Source organism: Venturia canescens, chromosome 6, assembly GCF_019457755.1.
Source record: "Venturia canescens isolate UGA chromosome 6, ASM1945775v1, whole genome shotgun sequence".
NCBI classification, from domain to species: Eukaryota; Metazoa; Arthropoda; class Insecta; order Hymenoptera; family Ichneumonidae; genus Venturia; species Venturia canescens.
Genome location: NC_057426.1, coordinates 2,045,325 through 2,064,367, shown reverse-complemented (window position 1 = coordinate 2,064,367; position 19,043 = coordinate 2,045,325). Strand labels below are relative to the sequence as shown.

Sequence of the window (19,043 nt, the reverse complement as noted above, 5' to 3'; positions counted from 1 at the left end):
CTCCACTGCTACTATCGTTTTCCTATTGAATCGAAAGAGCCAGCGGGCCACGACAGTTGGCCGACATTCGACAAGTCTCTTTTTGTACACCCTGCCAAAGTGATATATAAGAGCTGCAGCCATCGTCTTTCTCTTCCCCTTCCCCCTTTTTCCCATTGTCCATGATGTACTTTTCCTTCGTTGCTCCTCTTCCTCCCGCGCACTACACAACAACCGAACACTCCTTTTTCGCTCTCTTTGCCCCCTTTCATTTACTCTGTTCTGCCGCTATTCTGACTTACCCAGCGTATATATGAAACACTCGTTTCTTATCCTTGGCACGAGAGGGAAGAAAAGAAAAGGAAGAGCAACGTTCTATCTCATCGTGGCATGCGACGCGAAGCATCGGTAGGTAGGAAAGAGAATGGCAACACACCCGGGAAAATACGCCCCAGAAGGAACTTTTACCCCGTTCCAACTCGTTCCTTTCCTTTCTTGCGCTCTCCTCGACCATCCTCTTTCTCCTTCCTTTTCCCGTGCCCATTCTTCTCCCGTTCCCTCCCTTTCTTTCGTTCCTTTGTTCCTGCTGCTGCTATGCCCGCTCGGTCTTATACCTTTGACCTCAACTCGCTCCCACTCCCAGAGCGGGTAATTATCCGCTCTATCCGGTACACCGGAGCCAATTCCTTCATTTCTTATTTTCTCCTCGTCGCGCCTTTTCCTCGCTCCCTCTTCCTTTCCGACGTTGTTCTCCGATGTTTTTTTCACCACCGCGCCGTCCCTCGTGTCTCCTCCCTTGGCCGTTGCCACCCCTCCCGGGCTGACTCTTCTGGCCCAACATTTTTTTGCTTTACTTCCTTCGCTCTCTTAACTTGCGAGTGTATACGTTTCACGGAATCGAGAGCTTTCGAGCAGTGTCTCTTCTCCCTCGCGCTCTTCTCAGCCGACCCGAAAACCTTCTCTTTCAATTCTCCCCGCGCGCTCTTCCCTCCTCTCGTTTTTCTTACTTTGCCAGCAGCAGCGCACCCTCGTCGCATCTCAATCTCCCTCCGTTCAACAACCTGCTCCGCATTTCTCATTTACCACAATGTGCGACGTTCCGCCAGTCACGTTTACTGCTACCATGTACTTTGACACTCAACCTTCCACTCCCTTTTTCCTCCCTCCTTCAATATTGCGTTATTTGTTTTCTTCTCTCAACCCCGGTGGGATTCCACTCTTATGATCCTGTTATTCAGAACCAACTCCCGTCTTTCTTGCCTCCCTTCTGTTCTCCTTCGCGTTTTCAATCGCTCCCTCTTTCTCTCTCCATCATTATTTCTACCGTATTATTGCAAACGGGACGAATTTCACCGGGAAAACCCGACGATCCGTACAGACGCGCACGGAATACACAACCGCGGAATTGAATCATCAAATTTCATGAGCTTCGAGGCCCAACAAAGTTTTTCGTATCTCGGCATTATCGAGCCACTATAATCGCTCGTGTTAAAATGACTCGAGCACATTTCACACGATCGTCGCCAAATGGTCGAGCTGCAAACCCCGCGCAAAATCACTTACGCTTCTCGAGTGTCGTGTTTTCGTTACGCTGGTCGATTCAGCGTCCTCCATCTTCCTCCCAGCCACGGTGTGGTAGGTCGAGTTATATATTCGATTTGTGTGCAAGTAGTACGACTACGACGTTTCGCGAGCACGCTCAAAAGCGTGCCTTACAAAGTGCTCACCGGTTATACGCGAGAACAAACATCCATATTTATGAAACGAGTTATAGTCCATGTACAGGGGTGTACGGAAAAGGGAGAAGAAGGAGAAGAAGGCGGAGGAGAAAGGGAATGGCAAGGATGAGGGTGCGGGACGTGTGGGCAGCAAGTCATACATAATTTATCAACAGACGTCGAGCTCTGGTGCGAGAGCTGAAACGAGTTCGAGAACGCATGTACAAGAAAAGAGAGAGAGAGAGGGAGGGAGGGAGGAGAGACTGAAAAAGGAAAATAGCGAGATGGAGATGGAGAGAGAAAGGAAAAAACAACCACGAAACACACCACGTGGATAGATAAGTATCAGAACTCGATTTCGTTCCTCTCTCTCTCTCTCCCTTCATTTTCTTTATTCCCTCGACGATATCGAACACAAGCGTACTCTGCACACTGTTCCTAATACCATCTCCATTGCCTGCTCGCTCGGTAATCCGACACTAAATTAACATAGATACAACAACGCACGCGATCGCCATCTCAAATTCCACCCGTTTTACCATCTACGTTGGTTCTAATAAAAAGAGGAATAAATGAGCGCAGCGATCGAGGGAATTTCATGCGGGTCAAGATCGTCCAGTCGTTGTTACTACAAACTATCAGAAATGCCACCTATCTCTATTCCGGGTGGCGAAATCGATGACTGGACATATTCTTCATTAAACGTATCACAGTTTTTATGAAGTTTGAGGAATCCGTTTGTCAATCCGGGCACTTGGAATCTTCTTTGAAATTCAATCGGTAAGGAGGAAGTCTCGAAATGGTCTACACTAGTTTTCAATCCTCAGTTTTTGTCAGTTTGAAAATAAAGCTTTCATTGCTTCACTCGTACAAACGTTGATACGCGGACCCACATTTGCCCTCAATTGCAAAAATTTCCACGAGCACTTTCGTCAGGCTTCGATGCAACTGCCAACTGATTTTATCACCTCGGGTGTGGCTTTCACGCTGCACATTGCAATGCAAGAAAGAGGTTGCAGATAGTGTGTTACGAGCAAGAGGGGAAATAAAGGAGTGCTTCCCATTAAGGGAAGTGTGGTTCGATTACTGTAATGCAAAGTCAACGGTGCACGACCCTTTAATCTTTTTTTTTCCTACTCTTTTTTCGCTTCCTTCGTTTCCGTGCACCCCTAATTACGTCCTTCCCAAACTATTTTTTATTCTCCTTCTCGCCCTTCCCCTCTCGTTTCATTGTTTTATTCCTGTCCCTTTTTCTTTCCCAAGGAAAACGAATAAAAATATTTCACATAATTCGTACACAATTTCCAAATAAATCAATGAGATTTGCCAAACAAATTTCTCCCTTTTTTACTCAATTGGATAATCGCAGCGATTTTAGACCCTCGAGTTTTTTTAGTATCTCAAGCATGCCAAGCTGCGCTACACTATCAAATATATTGCAGGCATTTCGCATGAGCTAATCTGTCTATATAAGTATAGATGAACATTCGTTCTGCGCTAAGAGGCTTTTGAGAGAAACCTGTGCCCACACACTTCGCTCACTTTGATCCTTTAATTCATAATTTATCATCGTTGTCTTGATGGGGAGCGAGGAAAGGGAAAGGGGAAATTCCGAGAGACTGTGGGACGCACGGTGGCACTTTGCAAAGCGTCGAGTGTCACTCACCGTTGCCTGTCCTCTCCCTCGCTCATTCTCTCTTTTCTACTGTACTAGCTCACGGAGCGAGGTAAAACCTAAGAAGCGAACCAACGAACGGTAAACGTCCACCAGCTATCATAATTAACCCTGCAAACATGCTTGCATTATTAATCTATTTTCTTGCACGCCCTCGGGCGCTCTCTCTCTCTCTCTCTCTCTCTCTTTCCCGCTCCCTTTACCGTTTTCTCGCCCACCTGGACAAACTTCCGACTTTCGTGATAACCTTCGTGTATCGGGCATTCTACGCCCGAGAAGTTTGCTACGTTGGAGTCCAACGAAATGATGCAAAAAAACGCTCGAATAATTTCAGTAAATCTCCAATTTTCTTCTCCGCCGAGAATTTTGCTCAAAAAAATAAAAAGAGAAATAAAAATTGCTCAATTACGAACCCCCTTTTCCTTCATTTCGGTGGACTCCAACGTTGCAAACTTGAGCGTCGTCATTTTTCTAAAATCACGAAATTTTTTAGTAAATACTGCAACAAATATTTTCTCGTACGAAAATCCTGCGGTCGAATATTGTAAAACTATTAAAAGTTCGTTTATTTTCTCTAATACAATTTTGATATCGTTTTATCATTGAAATCCCCATGGATTAAACTCGTACATTATGGCAGTTTGTAACTCGTTACATTAGCTAATAGGCCAAGTTCCTCGATCTATCCGTAAGCGCGTAACGAACGCGCGCGAGAACGGACGAATAATAGAGGCGGAGGGAATTATACTCTGATTTTTCACTCGAAGCGTACACTCGGCAGGTTACAATCATGTCGTTCAGCTCTCGTTGCGCCGAGTGATCTGTAACTGCCTGTTGATTTGAATCACGATGGTATTACATAGAACGTGCGTGTTGTACCCACACACGTGGATTAAACAAGGGCAATAAATGTAGAATTTGAAGAGCTGTGGATTCGAGCAAATTTGTATGAAAATTGAAGCAATTTTAAAAGTTTCTGTTTGATTGTATCTAATGAAGGAAAAAGTTGATTGAATTATTCCATTTTTTCCTCAATTAATCCAAACTGATTCGAAACAAAACGGTTTTGCTTTTTCGCAAACGTCGATTAAGCTGGTGATTCAATTGAACGTATTTTTTCGAAGCGATTCTATATTAAAGACTCCAATTAATATTTAATTTCACTCGATTATTCGTACGACCATGTCGAAGGGAGCTGAAAATCCAATACGCTTTCCATTTCGAATTTTATTAATTGCTACGATGTTGAAGTTCAATAAATGCCAAAAATTTTCAGCGTTCGTGATCAAGTGAGTTATTTTTTCAACGACGCTGAAGTTTGCAACGTTCGATTTCAACGAAATGAAGGAAAAAAAGATTTGTAATTAACCAATTTTTTATTTCACGAGGAATCGATGCGGGTTGAGAAACTACGGATTGTAAATTCGCCAAACGAAATTAGAAAATTACTGTAATTATTGAGGGTTTTTTTAAATCACTTGGTTGGACTCCAACGTTGCAAACTTCAGCGTCATTTTTTTCAAAGCTATTGAGAAAAAAGTGAGCCAACTTTCGTAGCCCGAGTCTAGAATCATAAAAAATTAATATTTATATGACGCCGAAGTTTGCAACGTTGGCGTCCAACGAAATGAGCTGAAAAAAGCCTCCAATAATTCCAGTAATTCTCCAATTTCGTTCCCTGTCGAATTTGCAATTCGTAGTTTTCCAATCTGCACCGATACTTCGTGAAATAAAAAATCGGCGAATCACAAATGTTTTTTTCCTTCATTTCGTTGGACTCCAACGCTGCAAACTTCAGCGTCGTAATATTTGTGGCATTCCAACACTGAAATCTTCAACGTAATTGATTTTTTTAATACCCTTCAGTGCGTGCATTTATGAATCCACGTGCAGTGTCCTACTTAAAACGGGTTTAATTGGTACAAAAGGTTCGTGCTCGAAACAGAGGTGTTTGGCCCCTCAACGCTCCCTCAACAATGACCCTCGAGACCTCACGCGTCTCGGCCCCCTTGCTAACATGCTCCATCTTCTTTTTATTTTGTTTCGTTTTCTCTCCCCCTTCTTTCTATCGCAAATTGTACGGTCAAGTGGACTAAGCCGATCCATTTTATCTACTATATCAAGTTAGTTCGCACGCACGCACAAACACTTTTGTAACTAAGAAACACTAACGGAAAACAAAAAGCCGAAAATTGACTTGTTCGAATAGTTTTTGTTGTATCGCGTGGCGTTTGGAGATTTCACTATGAAATCAAGATTTCCCGTGATTTTCATATCAGTCGAGAGATTAAAAATGACAAAATTTCCGAGATTTTTTCTACTCGGATGGCTGTTCAATCAAAGGTTTTTACAAAACATTACAAAAACTAATTGCGATCAAAATAATTAAGATAACAAGAATGTCAAATAAAATGATAAACCATAAAATTGAAAGAAAAAATATTTGGCCCGTTGTACTTGGCGTTTTACTCGACTTTCGAATTCGTGAGTGTAAGATACAGTTAAATTAGGTAATATTAATTAGATAAAAGAAACCCGAAGTACAACGGCCAAATGTTTTTTCGTTTGTATATTTAAAAAATAAATTTCGTGATCTTAATTCTTTTGGTTGCAATTTGTTTTTGTGTAATGTTTTGTCCCTGTATTTTTTGTCGTTGTAATAAAAAAATGATAATTTGTACCGCAATGATTCTAATTACACGTGGACCTTTCACCGCGTCCTCCGCGACGTTCCCCTGAGAATGTGCGCGCGTGTCCGTATTCGGTTATTTCGCATTTGCGATCGTATCCGACTTAATTGCCCGGTGGGTTAAAATGCCATGCACGGTAGGGTATTTATCGTCTGATCTACGAGAGTGCGGCGGGAGCAGCGCGTACACGAGGGTGGGCGGACCTCGAAAATATATACACGAGAGGATATGAGAGACGAGAGAGTAGTTAGTCGCTCTCGGGGTGTGGATACTCCTGAGAACTACAGCCAAGTTTGCGCTTCTCGCACGTGCCCCTTTATTTCGCAGCGTCTGCGTGTGTGTGTGTGTGTGTGTGCTACCAAACCGCCAGCATATTATAATATTTCCGGTACAATACACCAGGAGCCCCTAAATTTTCCACACTCTCTTCTCCGCAGAATGAACTTTTCATGTCGCGAGTAGCTGCTACGTTTTTTCTCTCACGACGAAAACTTAGGAGCTTCGGTACTTGGTAATAAATGTTAATAAAGTGACCACATTTGGTGGTGACGTTCTTCAACGTAAAGTGCGAAAGCACCATTTTTATCAAAATTTTCTTCTACATAGTTATCGAGTAATAATTAAGCATTAACACCTTCGTGTTTAATTACTCGTTAACTGTATAAAAGAAAAATCTTAAAAAAATATGTATCGTCGAGTTTGGTACTAAAGAATACGATCATCAAATTTTCTAAAATTCTGAACTTTTTCAAATGCTTTCTTCCTAACATGGCTTAGCACGACAACATTGTACCGAGACTCCTCAACCATCGTTTATTTTCCATCAGTCAAAAGGATCCGATGAGCAGTGAGCCCATCATTTTTTCACCACCCTCAATTATCAATATCGAGGCTTTCATTAGAAATATTTGCATCGAGTTCCTCGTCGCTTCCTCGACGAGAAAACCCGAAAGGGAGAGAACGAAGGAAGAATCTCGAGCCCGGGACAGAGCTATCGGGATCCATTAATCGGACGAGCTCGGTGCACTGTAAGTAGAGGGTGAAAGTAACCAGGCCAGGCCGGCGAAGGGGAAAACGGGGGGGCTGGGAAGGGTTGATTAGGCGCGCCCGCTATGAGATTATGTTGCCCACGATCTCATTGAGACTCTGCCGCTTGGTGCACTACAGCGAGAGCACACGAACGCGGGGGTTTCACGCACGCACATACACATACACACGCTCGATTTTAAATCCTTGCACATCGTATAGAGACTCGTATATATTTATATACAATTAACTCGGGGCTTTCGTGGTTCGCGAGTCACGCTTCGCTTCGCCAATCGAGTTAGCGAATTACGACGAAGGAAAATAATTGAGGATGAAGATATCGATCCGCGTTGAGATATTGCTTCGGGTTTTATACCCGCGCGAGCGCCTTCGGTTCCGTCGTTGTTTATGATGCATTTATCCTTGACGGCGACACTTGCCACAAATTCACGCACTAATCCTGTCAACTACCAGACACTGTATTGGTTTTGCTGTTTTCCTCATTTTCAGCAACATTCATTATTGCAATAATAGGATAAGAGTTTAAGGAAGTTCGATCACGACGATACAATGTTGCCATGCTAAACCATGTTAAAAACATTCAAAATTTCATCATGATAAGAATTTAAGGAGGGTGGATCATGAAATCAAAATAAACAGAATTTGATCTAATTCCGTGATAACATTCTTTGGCATCGAGTATACAAATACAATTTTTTTCAAATTTTTTTACCACACGGTTATCGAATAATTGAGCGTTAAATCGAAGTTCTTTTGCACGAGATGTACAACTGCATATATGTAAGCTCTATGCTTATACACGCGAACTTTAGTGTTCAATTACTCGAGAGTTATGTGGTAGAAAAATATTAAAAAACTTATGTTGTCTTATATATCTTTAAGGAATACATTTACCAAATTTTAACGACGCTGAAGTTTCCAACGTTGGAGTCCAACGAAATGAACGAAAAAAACGTTTGTAATTCACCAATTTTTTATTTCACGAATCGTTGGTGCAGCTTGAAAAACTACGAAATGCAAATTTGGTAGGGATCAAAATAGGAGAATTACTGAAATTATTGGAGAGTTTTTTTCGATCATTTCGTTGGACTCCAACGTTGGAAACTTCAGCGTCATAAATTTTATTAAATTCTTATAATTTTGAAATTCTTAATATTTTTAACATGCTTTAGCATGACAACATTGTATCGTCGCGATCCGCCCTCCTTAATGAATTTGGTAAATGTATTCTTTAAATATTTATATGAGAACTTCGATTTAACGCTCAATTATTTGATAACCATGTGATAAAAAATTTTGAAAAAAATTGTATTTGTATACTTGATGCCAAAGAATGTTATCACCAAATTTTATCACATTCTGATTATTTTGATTTCGTGATTCAACCTCCTTTATTGTTTAAGGGCAAGGTAACGTCTATTCGGTGGAAAAAAGTCCAATTTTAAGAATTCTTTTAGACGCTACGAGCTAATCAATTTTATTGATTGTGACATCATGGTACAATGTATGAACAAGATTTTCTGAATTTTTAAAACTCGAATATCAATAATTAACTCGATGGTAGCAAATCTTCAGAGGCGCACATGACGTCGAAGCTTGCAACGTTGGAGTCCAACGAAATAATGTAAAAAAACTCTCGAATAATTCTAGTAAGTCTCCAATTTTCTTCCCTCCCGAATATGAAATTTGTCGTTTTCAGCGTACATTCGTGAAATAAAAAATTGGTGAACTACAAATGTTTTTTTTTCCTTCATTTCGTTGGACTCCAACGTTGCGAACTTCAGTGTCTAAAAAAATTCTCAATAGTATTTTTTTCACCGAATTGACGCGTTACCCCCCGCCCTTAAAATGAACAGACAACAGTCCGTGTTTTCTTTTTTCCACGCATAAATATGCGTTCAATTTCAAATGTTTCATGATACAGCGTCAAACGCGTGTTTGAATTTATATCCTGGCCGAAGGAACTTTATTCTAGTTGTAAAGTTATCTCACACAATTTTCGCGAAATTCGCGTCGAGCAAGCATCATTATGGCATGTATTATGTATGTCATAGCACACACGAGGAGAGCAGAGGACGGTGTGCGTGTGCGGAATGTGTGCTCCCGAGGGACCTGATCGGGGAAAAGCCGCGCGAATCAAAATGCATTGCTTATGCAAATATCGTCCGCAGTCTTCTCTTCCTTCCCTCGAGCCGCCCTCGAGATCTCTTTCCTGCCTCCGTACATGCGCGTGTTTGAATACGCGGCGGTTCCGCGTGTGCCTTGTTTCTCCGTGGCACTTAGCGATTCGCGCACAACGACGTCGCTTCTTCGCCCGAAGCGCCGGCTCAATTTTTCTTATTTATTGCTCGTCATTAATCGTCGCGAGCTTTAAAATTGATGACGAAAAATGAAGTCCCGCGACGCCTCGATTTCGATAAATGCAATGACGAGTGCGTGACAAATTTTTATTGGCTCGCAACGACACAAATGACCGATGCTTACGCTCGTTTTTTCTGAGAGGCCATGGAAATATCGAAAATGCGAATTTGCGCTGCTCCTCCGTCGCACAATTTACCGTTTTCAAATTCAAAAGCTCCTCTCTCGCGTCGCGCGAGTGTTCTCGTGCAAAAGCACGAGCGGGAGAGGGCGTGACCTCGGGCTGGCCATCATGCGCGCGGTCACCGAGCGGTTCGTTACCGCGAACCTGCGGTTTTCGCGGTCCAGCTCGACCGCGACTGTTCTCTTGCTCACGCGGCCGCTTCTCCCATACAGTAATCTCCAAAGTCTCTCATCGGGACGACCGTCCTCGCTTCTCGATCGTCCTTCTGACCTACACCGCAACTCCGATGTCGACCAACGAGTCGCTCGACGTTGTTTCGCACACCCTTCGCCTTCACTCCGCACCTCAAAATTCGCGTCTTCTCCGGGGCTGTCTGCTCCCCTCCGCACGGATCGAACCTCCGTTTTACATTTCTTCGGCACTTACATTTTGGTGATGATGACAAATATTGCGCAGCGAGACAGTCGAAGAAATGAGAAACCGAATTCGCATAAAATTACTTCGTCGAATCCTCCCTCGCAGGGCCGTCATTCATCGACGAAATATTTCAAGGAATATCCTCGGTGATAAAATGCCTCGATTCAATGAAAAAATACAATAATTCGCCCAATTGATTTTCACGTAGCAATAAAACGTGTGACGATTTATTCGAGACACGTTGATCCACGAGCGCAATATAATGCTCGCATTATATGATATGGCGGTTGAAATTACGATGCCGGACATATGTATGTGTCCGATCGAATTAACGGCTGATAAAATCGAAGAGGAATGCCGTATACGGGAAACGTATAGCTGCCATGTACTAGAGGAGAGATTGACGACTCGTTAATACCTTCGTTGCATCCCCCTCGATCTCTGTGTACATGCATACATGCACGCGGAGAAAATACTTATCGCGCTTCGTTATTATTTTACGCTCGGATTACGATTGGAGCTTTCCCCTCCCTCGGAAAATCATTCACTTCTACGCTCCGAATGTTAACGCTCGCGCGTTCTCTCGCTCTCTCTTATTCCCTTCTACATGATTTCAAATTATTAATGTATCCCATCGGTAAATCTCCCTTCTGCGGAGCATGTGACAGCGATACGACAATCGATTTCCGCTATTCAATTTTCATTCCCTTTATTCGATTGGGGACTTGATCGCTATTCTGAGGATGTTACGTGCGAGGGGGAACAAAAAAGAGATACTTTTCTCATTTCGTTGTAAATCTTAGCAAACTTACGATTGTGAAATATTTCAACGAGATGAAAAATAATTGAAAGTGCAAAAAATTTATTGCGTACATCTTGAGATAAACCGGAACAGTAATGGGGCATTGCGCACTTTTATTTGAAAACTGTTTTCAATTAATCCTGAGATTTTAATGAACCAGCAGAATCTTTATTCTTCATTTAGAAGACCGAAGAGTGTCTTGAAAACTATTTTTTATTTGGCATTTTGAGTTTTCGCACGGAAACGCGCGAAAGAGCAAGTAAAAAGATTCGTGAAAAAATGAATGCAATAATACAAGTGTAAAAAAGCCACAGAAATTGTGGATTCATCGGCACCCATCGACGTATTTATCATTAGTAAATTTGTACTTTCTACTTTCGCAAAACCGTCTTCCACGATGCGATTTTAACGAAATAAATGATAAATGTCCACAAATACACGCACGATAAAAATCTCGATTGTTTACCATCGGAGTGACGTCACCTTGCAATCCAATATGGCCGATGGCGTTTTAGACATTTGAAAAACACACGAAGAAAGACGATTTTTATTAAGAATTGAGTTATAAAATTAACATTGCATTTTTATGAATAAATGTTGACGTTTCTCGTTTACTTTTTACGAAATCTATCATAAACGTGCATTTTTATGTGTTTTTCTTACATCGTCTAAAATACCCTATTATGTGCATAAGGTAAAATAATGAACGAAATTCACTTGAGCAATCGTTTCTTGTAAAATCCTCGTCGATCTCTCGTCTCAAATCCTTTTAGCCGTTGAATCTATTTCTGTTTCTTCGTCCGTTAAATTTAAACTACGGTATAATGGATGAATGCTATAATTATTTTGTGGGGCATCGTTTCGATTGCGTACGAGTGCTCAACAGGCCACGTAAGGTTGGTGGATAAAGTGAGAGCGAGTTGGGGGTGGGGGTAAGGGGGGTAGTCGACACCTATGCTCTCAGCGCCAACCAAAAGCCAATAAATAAATTGGATTTGGCCGATCGGCTTTCCCTGCGTAACTCTCCCTCTCTCTGTCTCACACACACACACACATTTTTATAACACGTTTTTTCCCATATTTTTTCTTTTCACTGCAAATGAGATCAACGATTTTGCTGATCAGCAGGGTTAGGATTATATCCATGGCTAAAGGTGTTACGTGTACGAGCTCCCTCTTTCTTCTTCTTGCGTTCGAAACCGTCTCGTGTGGCCCGACCTCTAGCCTCGATCGAGTTTCGCACACATTGGCCATCTGGCCCGAATCTTTCACATTCTTGCTCAACCGCGTGCGAGGCTTGCTCCATTTCTTTCAAATTCTCTGAGTTTAACGAATTTAATACTTTTCGACATCCTATCGAATTCTCGTTCCCATAATATGCAACAGCAAATGTAATACTCGAGACAATTCTCTGTCCGGAGTCCACATTAAAACGATTCCAAAATTCAACGACGCCCAAGTTTGCAGCGTTCGAGACGAACGAAATAAAGATTCGTGATTCACCAATTTTTCATTATTTCACGAAGCATCGATCAAAGTTGAAAAACTACGAATTGCAAATTCGACGGGGAACGAAATTCGAAAATAACTGGAATTTTCGAGCCGTTTTTTACATCATTTCGATGGATTCCAACCTCGCAAACTTCAACGTCACCAAAATTCATTCGAATTTCATTGGGCGTTTTTTTTCCTCAGTCGATGCCCCTCCCTGACCGCAGCACGTCTATCCAAAATTCTTTTATTCATTTGGAAATATCTGTTGCAACAAGTCTACGAACAAATTAGTGTCAAGCTTCGGATATTTGCGCGCTAATAGATTCTCTAAAAGTGTTGACTGTACCCCCGTCTTATATACGTACATCGCATGTACACGTGTATTTGAGTATTAACCGAGAGGCGGTGTCGTTGGCTCGAGTGAAATCTCCTCTCGCATACAGTAGTCTTCCGGTTAATGCGTTCATGCTATATACATATATTTAACACGAAATGGCATTTAAGTCGGTGTTCAGTGCCCCAGCACGAATTACGAATACATTTACTAATTCTCTCTCTCTCTCTGTTTCGTCGTCGTCGTTTTCTCTCTCCATGTTGCTCTTTCTCGTTCGGCCTCTCGCGTGTCGTCGTACTCGTCTCTCCTTTCGCCCCTTCTCCTTTCGAGCACACGCGCATGCATCCTCTTAAATCCCCTTGTAACCGTGTAACAGCGTGTCGAATGTCTCGACGCTTATACACGCGGTGAGCGTGACTTCCAACGGCTTCGGCGTCGTCGCGAAATCCACTGAAAAAATACCGCTCGTTTTGAGATTCGATGTAGCCGAGTTTTTTAAAATCGTTTCGAGCTTTTTAACTTCAGAAAGCAACGAATAAATCGCTGATATGATTTTTGAAAATTTCATTTCAAATTTCATCACAATGGCAGCTTCGTTAAAGTATTTTCGCGTTCCGAACTCAACTGAGGAACGAAAACGGGGCAGGAAATACGAGTCACCGATGTTCATTAAACTACGTTTCAATTGGATTCTCAGTTTCAATAAAAATTCACGCCTCAATGGTCGACGGTGATTCGACACTTACAATTATTATTTTCTATTAAACTCTCATTATATCATCTAATTGGCTAATTGTTCGATACTCTTTTATTTTTTTATCGGATCGTCATACGCGAGGGAAAAAATGAGCGATGAACGAGAGAAAGAAAGTGGCATTCGATTTATTACTGGCTATAAAACGACTCGATAACATTTTTTTTGTATTTTTTTTTTTTTTTTTCAATTTTTTATTATTTCTCCACGTCGATGACGCTCTCCGTCACTAAATCGATAACGGACTTTCGCAAAAAGACTTTTGAGTGACAGATTTATCGAAGCTGCATCGCCAAGTGTACACTCAATATGGATTATAAAAGCTCTATAAAATTATATGTACGATATAGTAGAACACACGTGATGCTTTCGTTTGCGCTGCTTCGATCCACGATGCTGATTAAGTATAATGCATCGGCGTGGCAAATTGCAGAGATCATAAACGCGATTATCAGAAACCTTTTTCTCTCTCTCTCTCTCTCTCTCTTTCTCTCGTGTCGCGACGCGCTCACAAAGTGCGTGCGTCGAAATCGCATGTGGAAAAAAAGAGTATTTCCATCGGCACGTGATATTTTTCGGAGTTGAGGCAATCGACCGATTATATTTTCACCTGCTGCCTCTTCCCCACTTTTGCATATTTCTCATTTTTTGTCCACAAATAATTTGTTTGCTCAACATGTGTACATTGATTTATCGAAATGCGAATGTACTTTTGATCTGACGATAAAAATATGAGACAACATTTTTATTCATATTTATTTTATACGATTTTATCGGAATTTCGATTCAATGATGCTCGACGAAATTGGAAAGGACGAGAATGTTTATTGAAAACCTTTTCGTTTCGTTTGTTCCAGGGACCCCCACAACCCGGCCAGTCTTTCAAATTCACTGTTGGAGAATCTTGTGACAGGATCAAGGAGGAATTCAACTACCTTCAGGCACAGTATCACAAGTGAGTCTCCTCGGTCCAGACTGATACGAGATTTTAACGAATTATCGGTTAGATCGAGTCGCGGTTCAGGGATCATTTTTATCGTCTTCAGAAGAAAGAGCGTACGAAAGTCTTGACGAATTTAAAATACCAAAGAATCGTCGTTTCTTCAATTTATTTTTTTCGTTCATGGCCAAAATAATGGTTCGTTTCGAGTGATTGTTCAACGACGGCTCAACATTTTAGTAAAAACGTACTCTTGTTTGTGAGATTATTCGAACGGATTTTATATTCAAAGGAAAAATGTATTCCGGCTGATATCGGTCTCCGCAATATCCGGGCTTGTTCCCCAAACTATTTGATATTTATCACGCGCGCCCAGGGAAACCGTCCGCATTGTTCAGGACTATGTCCATACTGTACAAACGACTTGAACCTCGTTTCTGCCCCACACTCGTTCGAGCCGGCCTCGCAATCAAACCCCCGCCCCTCGCCATTTTTATTTCCTCTACAGGACCTTCCAAATCGGAAATAAATAAAATCGTCAATTCAAACAGTCGATCGTGCCTTGTTCATCTAAATTTTCGTGTCACGTATTTCTAACAGTTTTTTAAAAAGCCTCATCGCTCCAGCGTCCACGATCGCCTCAGCTCGAATGAAAATTTCAAGGGGCTCGAAACAATTTTGCTCGGAAAGTCCCATACGCGTGTCTATCTTGCCGGAACCCTCGTTTGCTCGAGCCTCGTACACCTCTATCGTGTTTACCGATATATATACACAGAGCGAGAGAGAGAGAAAGAGTACACGCGGTTACTGCGATTCGAAAAGGGCAGGGGAGGAGGCCAGGGGAGGGACTCGCTCGTGGACGAGTAGGCAAAACGGGTTTCGGTCGTCTGGACCACCGCGGATAATTGTTTGCCCGACCGGAAGCTATGAATACAGTACGCACGTATACGTATATGGATCTAAACATATGTATATACGTTGGACCAACAACGGAGCGTGTACATTCTGCACTATCGCGCGAACCCCTCCGCGCCCCCCTCCCCTTAACCCCCAATTTCGAGCGTACAGTATATCTCCGCGTTCGTCTCCCTCTCTCGGTGTATGCACATCGCCCGAGGGATTTCATCATTTCGTTCTTGTTCATCCCCCCCCCCCCCCCGGCGGGGGGCCTCTCACTCTTCCGCTTCGTTGGCTCCAACTGTACTCCGCGGAGCTTTTCTATACGTTGTTTACCTGCGTGTGTGGCTTCTACATTCTTTCCCCTCAATATATTTGGCGACTCGATTAATCGTAACGTTGAGACATTTGGACCGAATGCTTTTCTAAACTCGCATCATTTGTTCAGCGCATTTTTCGTCCGCATTCGGGCATTCGAGGCGGAGCATTTTTTTCGTCCGTGGCTCGTGTTGACGGAGTGAAAGTTTTTACATAATTGTCAATTTGGAGAAGCTCCGAAGAATATGGAAAAGGTTTCAACTTTTTGTTTTTTCGATGAATCGAAATTTTTAACTTTGTTGGTACTCGGCTCGAAGGATCTTTTAGTTTCTCAGATATTTATCGCTTCCCCAGTATCCCCGATTAAAGGTCATGATCGAATGCCTACTTGTAATGATATCGACGATGATAGTATTTAAAAATATTTAGGGTAGTTAAGGAAATTAATTTGACTTTGTTGTTCCTCGTTTGTACACAGCCTTAAAATGGAGTGCGAGAAACTGGCCAGTGAAAAAATAGACATACAGAGGCATTATGTGATGGTAAGCCGCGTACAAAATTAAAACACAATCCCCCACGCACCACACTCACACCAATTCATACATACATTAAAACACTACAGAATACGCACACAATCGATACGAAAACATATTAGGAACTTTCATCCACGACACAAACTCAATTGACGTGACGAACGAAAGGGGAAAATTCATATCTCGAATCGTGTACAGGTTTAAACGTTTTACTGGTAATTTTGTGTTAGGATTAATAATAAACATTTCATTCGATAGTGATAAAACTGTGTTCAAATTCATCGCAATTCGAAACCATATTTTTTATGTAAAAGTTTGTATCGTCGATATGGGAAAAAAAATGCGAAGCGAAATTATGACGCTGAAGTTTGCAACGTTGGAGTCCAACGTAACGATGTAAAAAAGCCTCCAATAATTCGAGTAATTCTTCAATTTCGTTTCCTGCCGTCGAATTTGCAATTCGTAGCTTTTCAACCTGCAACGATGCTTCGTGAAATATTTGCTGAATTATACAAATGTTTTTTTCCGCCATTTCGTGGGACTCCGACGTTGCAAACTTCAGCGTCGTAGCGAAATAGCACTTCAATGATATTTGAGTTGTCAAAACGATGAGCTTCGAAACGAGAGTCAAAAAAAACTGAATTCATTTCGTACAATTGAAACGATGCACACTTGCATAGTTTGTCCTGATTGACTAACAGGAGCGAGGAAGCACAACGCGTTCGAGTAAACGGAGCGTCCAAATTTTACGCCTTTGATGTGATCCTCCACTCAACCGTACGCTAATCAAACGTCGCGTCATCATTTTTGTCATTCATCCGTCCAGCTTGCTCTTCACAAAACTTGCCTTGCACCTCGTTTTTATGAAATTTGTGAAATGTTCAAATGCGAACAGCTCGTGTAAAAAATATTCATATTTTTGTGTCTCCGATGGAAAAATGGAAAAAAAAAAAAAATGAAAACGTCTCGAAAGAAAGCCGAAGGAATTTGACTCGCGTATTCGTAAAAGAAAATAATTTGCACATACCTAGATAGTTGTTATTTAGTAAATAGTACAAGATACTAGAGCCCCTTAAAATCCCCCTCGCCCCCTCTCTTTTTGAGCCCGATCCATCGGCTTTTGAATGTCGCCTGCGTGCACTTACCAATTTGTCTAGCTTACACGTGCGATTTCCTGCTTGTTCTGTCCAGTATTAAGTTGGAGCTGGAGAAACTCGCCCAGGAGAAGACCGAGATGCAGCGCCACTACGTCATGGTGAGTCTCTGCGTGAGCTATGGACCGATGGAAGAATCGTTTTAAAATCCTAATGTCGTCATTTATTTGTAACCAATGAATAAGTAGCTCTTGCTAGCCCGCTGCCTGTCTTGCCTGCCTGCATCGGTCTCCGATTATTTATCTCTCGGCTGTTAGCATTTTCACTTGATTTTTATCCCGTAATCGTTTGAGTACAACTTTCCATCAGATTGCTGCTAATTTTTCGATTCTTTTGTTCGATTTTTCGAAATGTTTTTATGCAAACAAATTGTAGGGGAAGCATAAGCAAATTCAATGTTGGTAGAATTAAAATTCTGAAGTGCTTTCGTTGCATCGATTATGCACGAAGTGAAAAACCTTAAGGAGGGGGTCCTGCTTTAGAGAGCTCAAAAAAATCGATTGTTTTTCATGTGAGAAATACTAATCTTGTACATGCTCGAAAGTCTGATTGTCGGAATTTCTCAGCTGTGTGGAGATCGTAATTATCGTCGGCAACGAAAATTCCAATTTTTTTTTTTCATTTTCATATATTTTCCTCCCATATGAACCTACAAAAACCCGAAATAATTGCGAAATTCTATATTTTCAGGACGTCGAAGTGATATTCTTCTTCTTTAGAAGCGTTTTTTTTTTCAAACTCGCTAAAATATAGAATTTCGCAATTTTTTCGAGTTTTTACAGGTTCATATGCGGAAGGAAAATATATGAAAATGGAAAGATATATTGAAATTTTCGTTCCAGACAATAATTACGATCTCCACATTGTACGCAGCTGAGAAACTTCGACGATCAGACTTTGCGCACGAACCACGTACAAATAAGTATATTTCTCGAATAAAAAAAATGTTCTTGTACTTTTGAAATATCCTTGGAAACTACACCGAAAAGTTGGCTATGCTGAGTTAGTTATTTCTTATTCTATCCTAAAACCATTCCCGAAAATGATGCTGAAGTTTCCAACGTTGGAGTCCAACGAAATGATCTAAAAAATTGTTCAATAATTCCAGCAATTCTCCAATTTATTTCCTGCCGAATTTATATTTCGTAATTTTTCAATCTACACAATTATGATTCGTGAAATAAAAAACTGATGGATGTATCATTTTGTTTTCATTCATTTCGTTGGACTCCAATGTTGGAAACTTCAGCGTCGTTTCCCGAAAACAATCGATTCTTTTGACTTCTTAAAGCAGGAGGATCCCTCCTTAAACTCTCATTGTTTAATCATCTCAATGAATTCTTTAAGGATGGAAAATGCGGAGAGATTAAATAGTTGGTGTCGATGAATGAAGCGTGTATCAAAGCTCACAAACAAATACAGAGTATCAGGCATTCGAGCTGAATCCTCCACTGAAGTGTGAAACTCTCCTCTCGGCGCCGAGCTAAGTTGGCGCTCGCGCGGGCGCGCGCGCGGTTCATTAATTAAAGACCAATTTACTTCCGAGGCGTGAGAGATACGCGCTCCGGCGCGCCTTCGGGCACCCAGACGGAGTCTGAGCGTTCCGGATTTCTCCGAGTTATCCGGTTGCCCTCTTCCAACTCCCTCGCTCTCGCTCTTGTTCCTTTTTGCTTTCCTCGGCTCCCTGTTTCCCTATCCTGCCTTCCCCAGCCTCCGATCCCCGAATCCGTTTACGCCTCACCGTCTACG

At 41.8% G+C, this 19,043-nt stretch overlaps 1 protein-coding gene across 6 annotated transcripts in view; it reads left to right on the top strand.

Moving 5' to 3' along the window:
* Positions 1–19,043, top strand: part of LOC122412171 (protein groucho-like) — an 86,714-nt gene that overhangs the window by 16,661 nt on the left and 51,010 nt on the right. For 2 of the 6 annotated variants that reach the window (XM_043421533.1, XM_043421531.1), the window contains exons 2-3: positions 14,310–14,407; positions 17,332–17,395. In XM_043421533.1, the coding sequence (XP_043277468.1) occupies positions 14,310–14,407; positions 17,332–17,395 (162 nt within the window). Of the gene's footprint in view, positions 1–14,309; positions 14,408–16,085; positions 16,150–17,331; positions 17,396–19,043 lie in introns of all 6 variants that reach the window. The other 4 variants (XM_043421532.1, XM_043421530.1, XM_043421535.1 and 1 more) reach the window with 2 other exon arrangements.